The sequence below is a fragment of the Macrobrachium nipponense genome, chromosome 21, assembly GCF_015104395.2.
Source record: "Macrobrachium nipponense isolate FS-2020 chromosome 21, ASM1510439v2, whole genome shotgun sequence".
Lineage (NCBI taxonomy): Eukaryota > Metazoa > Arthropoda > Malacostraca > Decapoda > Palaemonidae > Macrobrachium > Macrobrachium nipponense.
In genome coordinates this window covers 48,896,835-48,912,157 of record NC_087212.1, presented here as the reverse complement: position 1 = coordinate 48,912,157, position 15,323 = coordinate 48,896,835, and the positions used below count along the sequence as shown (strand labels likewise).

General features: G+C 33.1%; 1 protein-coding gene across 1 annotated transcript in view; it reads right to left on the bottom strand.

Moving 5' to 3' along the window:
• Positions 1-205: 205 nt before the first annotated feature.
• LOC135197473 (nuclear envelope integral membrane protein 1-like) overlaps positions 206-15,323 on the bottom strand; it is a 28,524-nt gene continuing 13,406 nt past the window's right edge. Inside the window, exons 6-7 of the mRNA XM_064224539.1 lie at positions 12,367-12,435; positions 206-8,895 (exon numbers count right to left, since the gene is read on the bottom strand). Of these exons, the coding sequence (XP_064080609.1) occupies positions 8,763-8,895; positions 12,367-12,435 (202 nt within the window). The 3' untranslated portion in view covers positions 206-8,762. The remainder of the gene's footprint in view (positions 8,896-12,366; positions 12,436-15,323) is intronic.

Sequence of the window (15,323 nt, the reverse complement as noted above, 5' to 3'; positions counted from 1 at the left end):
CAGGAACTCCATAAATGTGACTTAAATAGTGTATGTGCATAAAGCAAATATGTTTATACACAACCCCTCTAAAACAGCTTGAGTGTAAGCTAGAAGAAATTAAACTTTTAATTAAATACATTTGTAACTCATATTTAAAGATCTTTGCATTTAACCTATAAAGTACAGAGCTGTCATAATGGGATCATCAAATCAATTGACAAAATGAAAGGACTAAAACTTTATTTTGCAAGAGGACTTTTATCATAAAAATATGAAGACACCATTTTACAATAAATACTTCTAATATTGGTCATTTATGACAAAATATGAGCAATTATTCCTTGAGAAAGTAAGTACAACTTCTGAGTACACTTACTGCATGAAATTTCATCTGGAATACACTTTTCCTACATACAGTAAACAATCTTTGGTCCAGTAAGTGTTGCTCTTGTATACAATAAAAAAAAAAACTTTAGCCTGAAGCCATTGTGGATCATAAATTCCATTGGGTATTTCAGTGAATAAAATGAAGAAGGTGAGCTAAATAATGTTAAACTCATACTATCAAAATTACATTAAAAGCTAAACTCCCAAATTTGTTTTCTATCATTTGAGGTCATTTGTCTACTAATTGATATAAACTAAATATTAAAGTAGTACCTATAAAATATCTGCAATTTTCTTATTTATCTAGTTTTTTCTATGCAGAAAGCAGGTACAATATACTGCAAAGGTAACATATTAAGATTTTTCAGATACAGGTGGGCTTCATGGGCAAATCAAAACAAAAAACAAAATTATTCTGTACTTGAAAACTTTACAATATGCCTTGTCACACTACATAGAACAAGGAGTTACTTTAGGAAAAAAAAAATATCATCAAAATTCTGAAGAGTTTGGAGCAAACTCAAGTAAATATCTTCAATGTCTGTAAAAAATGCATGCATTATACAAACTTGCAAATAACTGTAATAGCCATCAAACCATGACAAAAAAATCAGTCCATTATCTTCCTAGCAAAATGTTTATGCTATCCCTTATTAGTGAACATTCCAGTATTCTCATCACTATCAAAAGTACCTGTAAATTATGACTTTTCCCAGATGCTTAGGAAAGAACACCAGTGGTCAGGTAATTACAAGTCAGTGGAAAATATGATATTGAAACAAAGGGATGGCCTGAATAACCTTCATTCTAAGCATAGATTAGATTAAGTATAATAGCAATCTAACCTTCTTTTAAAGTTTTATATAATTTGGAAAACCTATGCACTGTTTAAGCTGCTCAAAATATCCCTTCTTTACGTCCCCTTTTAAGCTTGCAGATTGTAAGCAATATCAACACCTCATCCATGAACAGATTTTTTGGATAAAGAAAAGAAAAACCATAACTTTTGACCAGCAAACAAATTCAGTCAACTTATCTAGTCAGATAACTTGTGGGTATCATCTTCAAGTTATCAGAGTTTGAGGCTTAATCCAACAATGTATCTAGCTATGGTCGCTGACTAACCATAACTCCATTACTCTGAGAGAATGAGGACCAGATTTATTTACAATATGGAACTTTGTCCTCCATTTCAAGAACAGTCCAAGATTATGGCTCCAAGTAGTAAAGATGCAGTGAAATCCAAATTAATCTTAATTTTTCATATATACCATTAAATACTCCTGTGGATCCACTGAGCATTACTGCATATGATGTATAAGCAACTTATACTCTCTGCCTCTTTTTATGATCTCCAAAGACTTCGACAATGGATTTTTCTTAATCACTTATATTACTGTTTTTTCAGTGCAATAGATGACACTCAAGAATGAAAATAGTACAAAAGAGGTCTTATGGCTCTTGTATTCCCCCTGTGTCTACATAAAACAGTTGAATTAAACTGAGGAATTCTTGGATCCCCCCACAGACAAGTATTCTCCTAATAATGAAAACCTGATCCCCTATATCATCATATAATCTAATGCATCCAAGAGATGAAGCAACATACAAACTTGGTAAGCATGGAGGAATGGTACTAGAGTAAAATCCATACACTCATGCAAGAACTCCAACTACTAATATAAAGTTGTGAAATAAAATATGTACTATACTGAATTTTACTATAAACTACCTGTCATCTACCACAGATCATTTGCTTTGAGCTACTTATTAACAATCTTAAACACACTGCATTGTAATCCCAAAACTAACCTTTTCAAAACTAAGCCCTATTAACCCTTAAACGCCGAGCCGGTATTTCCTAAAGTGTCTCCCGTATGCCAGCAGCGTTCGGGAGTGACCGCCGAAGCGGAAATTTCTTTTTTTTTTTTTCAAATCACAGCACGCTTAGTTTTCAAGATTAAGAGTTCATTTTTGGCTCCTTTTATGTAATTGTCTGAAGTTTTGTATGCAACCATCAGAAAGAAAAAAAAATCATTATCATATATAAATATTGGAATATATGACAGTACGAAAAAAAAGTTTCATATATAATTGTATACAAATCCCGCTGTGAGCAAACGGTTAAAGCTAATGAGTTATTTTTTTGTTGTATTGTACACTAAATTGCGATGATTTGGGTATATAACAAACTGTAAAATGATCAGAGCAACATGGATAAAATATTATCAGAATATGATGCATGAATTTGTAACGAGCAGACATAAAAAAAAAAAAAAATTTAAAAAATTCACCATAAATCGAAATATTGTGCAAGAGACTTCCCCTTGTTGCAAAATGAAGGTAATTAATTGAATATTACTAGACTGTAAGTGTTGTAGCTTACAATTGCAGTTTTCGACCATTTCCATCGAATTAAAGTTGACCATAGGTCGAATTTTTTCTATTTATCGTGATTTATATGAAAATATTTCAAAACTGATAAAAGCTACAACCATGAGTTATTTTTTGTTGTATTCTACATGAAATTGCCCCAAATTTTCATATATAAAACGGTGCAAACATTACGACAATCTGATGAAAAAATTTCTGATTTTTTTGGAAGAGTTAGCGCGCGGACGTAAGGAAAAAGTTTTTTCAAAAATTACACCATAAATATTGTGCTAGAGACTTCCAATTTGTTGCAAAATGAAGGTAAATGATTGGATATTACTAGACTATAAGTGCTGTAGCTTACAATTGCAGTTTTCGACAATTTCGGTCGAGTTAAAGTTATATTTCAAAAGTAATAAAAGCTACAACCATGAGTTATTTTTTGTTGTATTCATGAAATTGCACACATTTTCATATATAAAATTTTATGTAACGGCTAATATAAAATGGTCAAAACATTACGACGATCTGATGAAAAATTTCTGATTTTTTTTGGGAAGAGTTACCGCGTGGACGTAAGGAAAAAGTTTTTTCTAAAAATTCACCATAAATAGAAATATTGTGCTAGAGACTTCTAATGTTGCAAAATGAAGGTAAATGATTGAATATTACTAGGCTATATGTGTTGTAGCTTACAATTCCAGTTTTCGACCATTTCGGTTGAGTTAAAGTTGACCAAAGGTCAAATTTTTTCTATTTATCACGATTTATATGAAAATATTTCAAAACCGATTAAAGCTACTACCATGAGTTATTTTTTGTTGTATTCTCCATGAAATTGCGCACATTTTCAAATATAAAACTTTATGTAACGGCTAATATAAAATGGTGCAAACATTACGACAATCTGACAAAAAATTTCTGATTTTTTCGGAAGTTACCGGACGGACGTAAGGAAGTTTTTTTTTTTTTTTTTTTTTTTCAAAAATTCACCATAAATCGAAATATTGTGCTAGAGACTTCCAATTTGTTGCAAAATGAAGGTAAATGATTGAATATTACTAGAATGTAAGAGTTTTAGCTTAAAATTACGTTTTTCTACCATTTCGGTAGAGTCAAAGTTGACCGAAGGTTGATATTTTGGCACTTCTCGATATTTATATGAAAATATTTCAAAAATGATAAAAGCTACAACCATGGGTTGTTTTTTGTTGTATTCTACATGAAATTGTGCACAGTTTCATATATAAAACTTTATGTAACGGCTAATATAAAACGGTGCAAACATTACGACAATCTGACGAAAAAATTACTGATTTTTTCAGAAGTTACCGCACGGACGTAAGGAAAATTTTTTTTTTTTTTATATATATATTCACCAAATCAAAATATTGTGCTATAGACTTCCAATTTGTTGCAAAATAAAGGTAAATGTTTGAATATTAATAGAATATAAGAGTTTTAGCTTACAATTGCATTTTTTTACTATTTCAGTCAAGTCAAAGTTGACCAGAAGTTAAAATTTTGGCATTTATCTTTATTTATATGAAAATATTTCAAAACTGATAAAAGCTACAACCATGGGTTGTTTTTCGTTGTATTCTACATGAAATTGCGCACATTTTCATATATAAAACTATGTAACGGCTAATATTAAATGGGGCAAAAATTACGTCAATGTGACGAAATCATTTCTGAGATGTGTCGCTGATGCTTTTTAGTGCTAGAAGAAAGAAATTCATGCATGCGCGCCTGGGTAACGCTTGTAAACAAAACAACAGCTTGATCCGTGAACTCCCAGCATCCCTCAAGGTGCGTGATTCAAAAGTTTTCGCCAAGTAGGCCTATAACTATTTTTCCGCAAATTTTTAAAAAACTTTTTTGCATCGACGTATCATACGTCAATTAAGCACCCAACAGACAATTTTTGTCAACATTTAATACGTCCAATAGACGTTTAAGGGTTAATAATAATAATGATCCTCGCAATAATGAATATTATGGCTCCAATAATGAATATTATGACATTCTATTCATTAGTTGTTTCAAGCTGTATTTAATATTAACATCATATGGTATCAAGATTCAAAATTGAAAATTGTACTCATTTCTGACTATTCAATTAAAAATTTTATATGTAGCAAATGCAGTTCAAATGATACATAATACACTTGAAAAAAGCTTCTGCATGAAAAACAAGGAACCTAAGAGTTAGATAAAGAAAATTACTAATTACTTGAATGAGGTAAACAAATACATAATGATTATATAAAGACATTATTTTGTTGTATGATACCTGAAGTATACTTGATATTTCTTCTGAAAATAAAGGCAATTTAATTTTATATAAAAATGGAAAATGCTTGTTTTCACAAAGCTTACATCAAAATTCAGTCTAAAAAGGTAAATAAAAAGGACACAAGTCATAAGAAACTCGCTACTCAAAATTCTAACAGATAGCTTATAGTAACAGATAGGTCATAGCAATCAATCAACTTGCTAGTTAGTGACTGCCTTCCCCAATCAATCATAGTAGGCCCCAGATAACTGTAGATTGGCATTTGCCTATCATCCAATGACATATTTTCATGAAAAATTTATCAGCTTTTAAAGGTACTTATGAGTTCTTTCTTCATTAAAGGAAGCAATACAGTAGAATGTGATATTCACCCAGTGAAGTGCAGTACTTAAATGGCACATATGTATGGAGAGAGAGAGAGAGAGAGAGAGAGAGAGAGAGAGAGAGAGAGAGAGAGAGAGAGAGAGAGAGAGAGAGAGAGAGAGAGAGAGAGAAATGAGAACATGATACAAGTCTCTCCCTACAGGAAAGACTCATCATTCATGTTTTTACATCAGTTTTTCCTTTATAGAGTGAGGTGTCTGACCGGTCCATTTTATCCTCCTATTATTTTGTGCCTGAATTCCCCTCTGGGCCACAACTTCCTCTATACCCTTTTTCCATGACTTCCTGGACTGGTTGGTGTTAACTAAGTCCACCTTACACCAGCTAGGGCCCTTGCACACAACTTTTCAGCTTTATTCATCCATTTTGCAGTCACAACTTCTCAGATTTTCATCCATTTTGCTGTCAAAACTCTTCAGATTTTCACCCATTTTGCAGTCACAACTTTTCAGATTTTAACCCATTTTGCAGTCAAAATTTTTCAGATTTTCATCCATTTTGCAGTCACAATTTTTCAGATTTTCACCCATTTTGCAGTCACAATTTTTCAGATTTTCAATCACAAGGAAGACCTAGAAAAAATCAGTGTAGAAATAAAGGAAGTATAAAATTAGCTTTTTTCTCATCCTCAGCAGGTTGAGTAAATTTACAGGAAAGGTGCTAATGTATAGTGCTTTGTGGTAGAGGATGGATTAGTTAAATAATATAATTTCACATCACAAAATGTGGTTAAAGAATAACATATTCATACTCTAACATTATATGTACTTTTCATACATTCATCATTCTGCCACTGCTAAATCTTCACAACCCACAACACTCCACTCTTCTACCACTTCCATAAATTAATCTTATTATTTTAGTTGTAAAAAGGTGGATAGTCATTAAATGCTTGTCATTATGGTATACTTTTTAAATTAATTTTTCCTGCTCACATTAATTGAATTCTTTGACTATCAAGGGGAACTGATTGAGAGAGAGAGAGAGAGAGAGAGAGAGAGAGAGAGAGAGAGAGAGAGAGAGAGAGAGAGAGAGAGAGAGAGAGAGAGCAAACTGACAAAGGTATAACACTGGCAAAAATGAAAAAGGCAATAAAACAGTCTCATCTGAATTAGATGAATTTCAATATCAGCCAAGTAGTACCTAATTCAATCCTTGTTCTGATACTATGTTCCTAGATTTTTTAGCATTTTCTGGGGCTTCCCCCTACACCAGTGTTGTCCAAACTGGGGTCCGCGTACCCCTGAGATCTTGAGGGTACATGAACAAACAAGGAACACACACTCACACAACAGAAACATCCCATCAGTGAACATCAGCCTCACATCTCACATTAAGTTGTGTAAGTAATTTTGAAGCATTTTGTTATTAAATCATCATTTTTATTTGTGTGATAAATTTGAATTTATTGACCAACACTCCTATAATGCAGTCTTTTCATAATCAATATACTATTTGCATGGTTATCCTAAATAAAACTGAGTTTGGTCAGCCATGGTGGGCGAGGGCGGGTACATAGCAGTAGGAGAAGGTAATAAAGGGTACAATAGGCAAAAATGTTTGGACAACACTGTCCTACACCATTGGTGCCAGAGTATCTGTAAAATTATGGTTAAGTGAAACTTTACACAAAGAAACAAAATAAATCTAAAAAAAATATTACCACATGGAGAAACATGACAAATTTTTAATCAATTTATATTCATCATAGGATTTTCAACAGAAGCTGAAAAAGTTTTAAAAAACACACAGACTAGCAAATATATTTTTCTTGGCACTTACCAGATGAATTCCACCACTTCAAAATAAATAAACTAAGTGAGAATCTGTCATGTGATCTCAGATTCTTTCATGATGATGATCTAATTATCAAATGGCAAAAAAGCTCAAAATACTGAGCATTCACAATGAACACATTTAATTACAATATTAGGAAACAAGAACTCTTATCTCCCATTTTATAGTAGGTGACCTTAAATGAAATGATGAATGACAAGCTGACATGACCTAGAGTAATCTGTGAAGTCCTGAATGAAGACTCAGATAAATTATGATCACAATGCAATCCTTACTGGCAAACAAACATAAAGTACATTAGGCTTTCACACCACTTTCATCATATTACTTGTAAATATGAACTGTTTAGCAAGATTTAGTGCCCAAAAACTAAATTTTAAGCTGTAACCTATGGTTGAACTTGAACATATCTTATAAATTACAATCACAGTGATCAATTATCCGCTCACTAAGAATCTACAATGACTCACACAACAGGTAGTCCTCTACATACAAACAAGTTGCTTTCTATGAGCTCATTTGTAAGTTCAACAAAATTATCCTGGGCATCCAGCAATGTAGTTAACCTATGGTACTGTGTGGTAATAAAAGTTTCTAACAAGACACTTATGTCTTTGTTCATGAAATCAATATTATTATAAACAAAAATCTTTCATTGCTGTATAAAATATAAAGATTCTAATAAAAAAATCTTTCACTTTCCTTGAAAGGTGGTAATGAAAAATATAAAATTAAGTTTATATATCTCACATTTCATGCATACACAGAAGTTTACATCTGAATGTTCATAAGTTGAAAGAGTATATGCTGCTGACTACCTGTACTAACTAGTAAACATTTTCAGTTAATGTGAAAAGGCAAAATTCCCATGGTACTACATTCATACAATACACTTGACCACTCAGTAAATATTTATATTTTCCTATGTTCCAGTACCAGAAAACAGAGCAAGTTAAAAAAAATTTACAGCTACTTCTGTTGTTGAATAATACATAGGTTTCTGAACCATGAAAGACTTGAATAAAATTAATGGGTTTGTACAAAAATTGCTTATAATATATACTTGACTAACAGTGCCTCACGTAAATTCCCACAAGAAGCACAGGAATTTTACCAGTGCAGTACATTAATTTTTATTTCTTTTTTTAGCCACTTGAGGATACCTCTGTTCTTGAACTACAGTTTATTTTGTTTTGTAAAGAGCATGTACTTGAAAAATATACATAATCCTCAAACATACTGAAGAGGTTACACTTGGCCTGAGCATAACAGCATTGCAGAGAAAAATGTAGGAGAAAGTGTGTATAAACAAACTAAATAACCACACTGAACATTTCACAGCCATCAGAATTCATACAGTATGTAACTTTCTCTTACATCAAAACAATGAAATTATGCAAGCACAGACTCCCTGGCTGGTGTTTTCATAGTTTCTATGCACCAAGACTGTCCCAAAATAATATCACTGACAACTGTGCTTTCAGCACATAAAAGCATATATTTAATAATTAAACTCATGTTTCCTTTTAATCATCTATTGCTAAGTTTCCTCTTCATCATCTGTTGTTAAGTAAAGATCATCTTCATCTCTGACTGGTGTTACATGGTTGCTCTCATAAGCAAGAATAGCATCATCATCTAAGTGAGACCCTCCTTCAACAAATTCTGCAAACCTTGGGTGGGAGAAAATAATACATTACTTAAGTTAGGTAGAGCCCTAGGCACACACAGAACTAAAACTAACAAAAGCAATTCTGATAAACAAACACCTCTCAGATTTAAGTAAAATCATACTAAAACCTCATTATAGCTTCCCTGTGAATGAATCTACAGGCAGTCCCTGGTAATTGGTGGGGGGATCTGTTCTCAGCAGTGTGTTGATAACCGAAACCCGACTTTAACCGAAACTCAGCAATTTATGGTGCTGATGGCACCAAGTTTCGGTTCATGGCACGTCTGTTAGGTATGTTATGGCACCATAACTCTATTATCAGCACTTTATGTTGCCGATAACTGAAACTCGGTGTGTTAAGATGCCATAAATCACCAATTTTATGGTGCTATACAGGCGCCATGAAACTGGGTCGCCATTAACCAAGACCACCAATAACTGGGGACTACCTATAATTCCAGTCACCTGAAAAGTTGTTGTTATTATTGCTATAATACTTCTCAATAACAATCACCCTCATAGACACTGACATTTTTTCATGGGAACTTTTGACCAGGCATTTTAGTGAATATTCAGTTACAAAAGAATACCTTTAGATGAAAATTTCCCCAAGTAAGAATTTGAGTACAAATGAAGGTGCTGATCTAGAATTATGTGCACAGCGCAATATGTCCCTAACAGCCACTTGAATTCTACCATAAAATTGTAATCCAGTGTACTGTTCTTGAATACAAACCCATTGCGTAATTTTACTTAAACCTTTCATGCACTCATGGAAAATACCTGGAAAATACAATAAAAATAGAGGAGGAGGAAGTTGTAGTTGAGATAGAGAAAAGCATTCAGATTCATTAAATCTGTTAACCCAGGTGTAACTGTATTGCCTATGGAAGAATATAGAAACAAAACAAATAAGATTAGGTAGTAATACCACCATACAATGGACTAGCCATCTAATTACAGATATAGCTGTGAATACTGACACCCAGTAAAACTGGTATGTAAAACATGCAGTCTTTTCATATAAACAATCTTTTTGGGCATACCTAAGATGCCTTGAAAGAAGGCTCTGGCATGAGAGCTAATTATTAATTAAATGCTTTACCATAATCAAAATATATAGATAACCACCAATAATGCTTTCCTTCATTCTGAGATCAGGTTACTAAAGTGATTCAGTCATCAGTTTATAAAATTTATCACCATACTGCATTATGAGACTCGCACCTTAGCTTCCATTAATTTTTTAATTTCAATTTATGCTGCTTAACACCAGGTACCCAAGAGGAAATTTTGTGGTACCTTTGAGCTGCATTATCAGACTGCGATTAAGAAATTTGAAAGCTGTACTATACTAGAAGCTTTACATCAGTAGAACTTCTCCCCATTTTATACAGATCGACCATCACTAATCCAGCAATCGCTAATCCAGTTCCATCACTAATCCAGCTCTAATTTCAGCTAACATATTTTAAAATTTCCTGGGTTATCGCACCAACCTGCCGCTATTACAGTATATTTGTTGGTGCTACTTGTGTACATGCATACTTACCATGCAAACAATATTGTTTATCTTTTGGGTTGTAAAATAATGAAAAAAATCCAGTATAAATATAAATGAGGCTAGCATAAAATATAAATAAGAAAATCATAAGCATAACTAAATGAAACAAAACAAATGGTACAAAGCTTACCAACACCAGTGAATGAATGTGTGTATATATGTACTACTCTACATACACAATTAAGTTTATCTTTTGGGTTATGAGCATAAAAAATGAGAAAATACAATACAAATACAAACGAATATAGCATAAAAACACAAATTATAAGCATGACAACAAAAACCAAATTAAGCTTAGCCAGTTCACTGACCCCAGCAAATAAGTTTTGCATATGTATGTACCCTACTCACACGATAGCATTCATCTTTTAGGTTGTAAAAATAAAAAATACAGTAAAAATATAAATGAAAATATAAACTATAAATAAAAAAATCATACCCGAACATGAACCAAAACACACTGTAGCAAGTTCAATGACATCAGCATATGATTGTGTGCATATATATGTACCCTACATACAATGAACCCCAGTACATTCGCTGGGGATGGGTTCCAGACAACACCCAAGAATAGCTAAAATCTGTGACTACTTAAAACCCCTCTAAAAATGTTTAGAACTGCGTATTTTGATAGTTCAAAAAAAGCAAAAACCCTCTAAAAATGCTTATATCTGAACATTTTAATAGTTTTATCACAAAAAGTGCATTTAGTCATGAAATTGATCTTTTACCCTAGAAATAATAGATTAAAGGATATTTCGCGCAGAGACACGAGCTGAGCCCAGAAATATGTACATTATTAGTGAATATTTCTTGGTGAAAAATACAGAGAATAGGCAAATATTCCACAAATAATGGATAGATATGTTCCATAGAGAACTTGTGAATAGCTGAGTTCGCGAATATCTTGAGAACTGAAATACAACTGTTTGTCTGTTGATACAACTGTTTGTCTGTTGGGTTGCAAACATAAAAATTGAGAAAATACAATAAAAATATAAGTGAGAATAGCACAAAATATAAATAGAAAATTCATAAGCATAATAACATGAACCAAAGTAAGCTGTAACAAGTTCACCAGCACCAGCAAGAGTTTGTGCATACCCTACACACAAGACTGCGTTTATCTTTTCTGTTGTAAAAATAAAAAAAAATAAAAAATGTGGCATAAATCTAAATTAAAATAGCATAAAGCAAATTTTAAAAAATCATAGGCCTCAAGCAAACCAAACCAAGCTGTACCAAGTTCACTGATGCTAGTGAATGAGTGTGTGCGTATGTACATACCCTACACACATGACTGTGTTTATCTTTTACGCTGTAAAATAAAATACAGTCAGACTATAAATGAAAATGGAGTAATATATATAGTATATATATATAAACCGAAGCAAGATGAAGAAGTTAGGAATCCTGACAGCCTATCACCTGAAAACATGTTAATGTGCTTAGTTGCAAATTCCAACCCTTCACTTTGGAAGCAGCAATGATGATCTTTCTTGTGTATCAAAAGAATTCCTGTACTATTTATTTTGCCCATGCTTCATTAAAATTTTACTTGATTTTTCTTACTGTTTCTTTTTTCCTTACTATCCAACTCTCATTTATTTACAGGATATTTTAAAGGTAGGATGAGGTGGGTTAAGTGTTTTCTAACCTGACCACACTGTAATCCAGCAAAATCAATTGTCCAGCAACCTGCAGATTCCAATGATGCCAGATTAGTGATGGTTGACCTGTAATACATTTCCCAACCCAAAATAAACTCTTAAGCTTTTTTTTTTTTTATAAATTTTCACAAATAAAAACTATTAAATTCATGGCCATTAATTATTTTAACATATGTAGCTCAGTGAACCCAATAGTTTTTTTTTGCAACCCAGAGAAAGGAAAACCAAACTGGCTTACCTCTTCCTCTGATTATATTTTGGTGTGAAACTCTGTCTCTTACGAGGATTTCCAACAAACTCCACAAATCTGTGGATACAAGTATAATTACAACTTGTCAGAATAAGAAGTATATATGGCAATTGCCATAAGAAATAAAGATGGTGCTTAGATATTTATTCCAATCAATACTGTAATGTATATATGTATATGAACAGTAAAGACCACTGTAAGAAATAAATTTTAACTCAATTACATTCCACTTTATCTTACTTTATGTGTTAATTGATCTATAAACTGCCTATTACTTTATATCTAAAATATGACATTTAACCATGTAATTTAGACCGCTTGATCAGTTTACGTAAACACGCAGTCCCCAGATATCGGTGGGGGTTTCATTCTCGGCGGGGTACCAATAAGTGAAAACTGCCATTAACCGAAACTCAGCAATTTATGGTGCTTATGGTGCCGATAACCAGTTAATGACGCCTCTGTTGGGTATGTTATAGCACCATAACCCTGGCGCCGATAACTGGAACTCTGCTCGCTATGGCACCATAAATCGCCAATTTTATGGCGAAAACCAGATCGCCATTAACCGAATCTGATGATAACTGGGGACTGCCTATGCTTACAAGTGAGCAATATTTAATTCTAAAACTAGATCAAACAAATACTGTATATTGCTTCTGAAAACTGTCCCTTCTTTCTACTAACAACTATTTTACTTATCACAAAATTCTAATAAATTATAATCAATAACAGACCTAAATAAGCCCCTAGGAACAAATCCTTCAATATGAAAAGGTAAGATAATGGCTTTGGATGGAATAACAATGAGGGAGAAGCAGTACTCGAATTCTGGCAGTCTGATTATGCAATATTTAGAATGCACAAAAGAGTAATTAGAAGCATATACGGGTACAGAAGATAAAATATACACTTAGAAATCATAATAACGTATGTGTTTTGCAGCTCCTTGAGTTTTGTCTCAGTGATTTGTAAATCTTTCATTGACATTACCTGCGGTAAAAGTACAGTCAACACCCGGTATTCCTGCTGGATCCACAAATACAGGGCATTCCACTCTAAATATGCTTTAACTGTAAATTTTAATAGTGCAAACACCAAAGACCCCTAAAAAATCTGTATACTACAGTGTTTATCCCGTATTCGGAGGGCTGGGTACCAGACACCCCAATGAATAGCTCGAACCCGCGGATAGTTAGAACTCCCCTCTAAAAATGCTTATATCTGCCTATCTTGAAAGTTCAAATAGCAAATGTATACTCAAAGCACCCTCCTACATCAAATAAACCACTGAATTGTTATTAATAATATCATTTCAAAGTCTTACCATCAGAAATATATAAACAACCAATAGAAGAGAGAGAGAGAGAGAGAGAGAGAGAGAGAGAGAGAGAGAGAGAGAGAGAGAGAGAGAGAGAGAGAGAGAGAATAACTCCTTACGATATAAAAAGATTGAAATGAACTTCTTTAGGCAACACTTCTTTCCCCTCCCATAAATACATACTATATCTTTTCCAGAGAAGAGAGAAAGAGAGGGCTGAAGAAGTATCTCTTTGTCTGTCTATCAATTCTTTTGCTGAGAGAGAGAGAGAGAGAGAGAGAGAGAGAGAGAGAGAGAGAGAGAGAGAGAGAGAGAGAGAGAGAGAGAGTGTATACCTTACGTAACATCCTACATCAAATTTACCTTAAATTATTATCATATTAATGTATTAATCTTAGATATTGTATTAATATAATTTCAAAGTAATCTCAAACATTAGTACCCTTAAAGGTATATAGTATGTACGTACATACATACATACTTCTAACACTAGTAGCATAGAGAGAGAGAGAGAGAGAGAGAGAGAGAGAGAGAGACTTATTGCCTCAGTCAGGTTGTTACACTGATAGATATCCACCAGCGAAAGTCGAATAAATAGTTGTATTAAGAATAATGATAATTCTAAAAAAACATGTTTTACTGTAATCATATCACATGTACAGTTCGGTCCTGAATTATCCGTGTTCAAATTGTGTGATTCCCCTTTTATACGGTCGCTAGTTCTCAAAAAATAGATTTTCTGTATCTGTGAAGCTATTCAGTCTGCGAGTCATGCGCCGCATTTTTAACGGCATAGCGCAGTTTGTATGAATGATCGGTATCATCATCATCATCACCATACGTATTATTCAGATCTGCGAAGTGTATTCTGATCATCCACATCATGTATGCATCTGCCTAGCAGTCGAAGAGGAAGACCTATTTTCTTGAAACTAAAAAGCTTGCCCTTAAGTTAAAGACAAAGGAAGGAGCAACTTCCATTTTGGCAGCAGTCGACAACTGAAATCCGTCATTGCTGAACATGAAGTAAGAATTTTTTTCTAGGTTAACTTGTTTTGACTAACTTTTGGCATTTGATCATTTATTTTTTTTTTATTTTTGAAATAGGCTTTGATGAAAATGACTAGTAAAAGTGATCAACAGAGAGAGAGAGAGAGAAAGAGAGAGAGAGAAGAGAGAGCGAGAGAGAGAGAGAGAGAGAGAGAGAAGGAGAGTCGTTTGATCTAAACTTTTCAAGAAACTGTCATTTCATGTTCAATTTTGAATTTTTATCATTTCTTTTCAAGAAATTGTAGTTTCACATCAAATTTTGAATTTTTGAGAGAGAGAGAGAGAGAGAGAGAGAGAGAGAGAGAGAGAGAGAGAGAGAGAGAGAGAGAGAGAGAGAGAGAGAAAATTTCGATGTAAACTTTTCAAGAAACTGTCATTTCATGTTGAATTCTAAATTGTATTCAAATCGAGCTGTGCGGAAAACGGTTAAAGCTAACGAGTTACTTTTTTATTGTTGTATTTTACACTAAATTGCAATCATTTTGATATATAACACATTGTAAAACAATGAAAGCAACACAGAAAAAATATTATCACAAAATGATGCATGAATTCGTAATGTGCGGACGTAAAA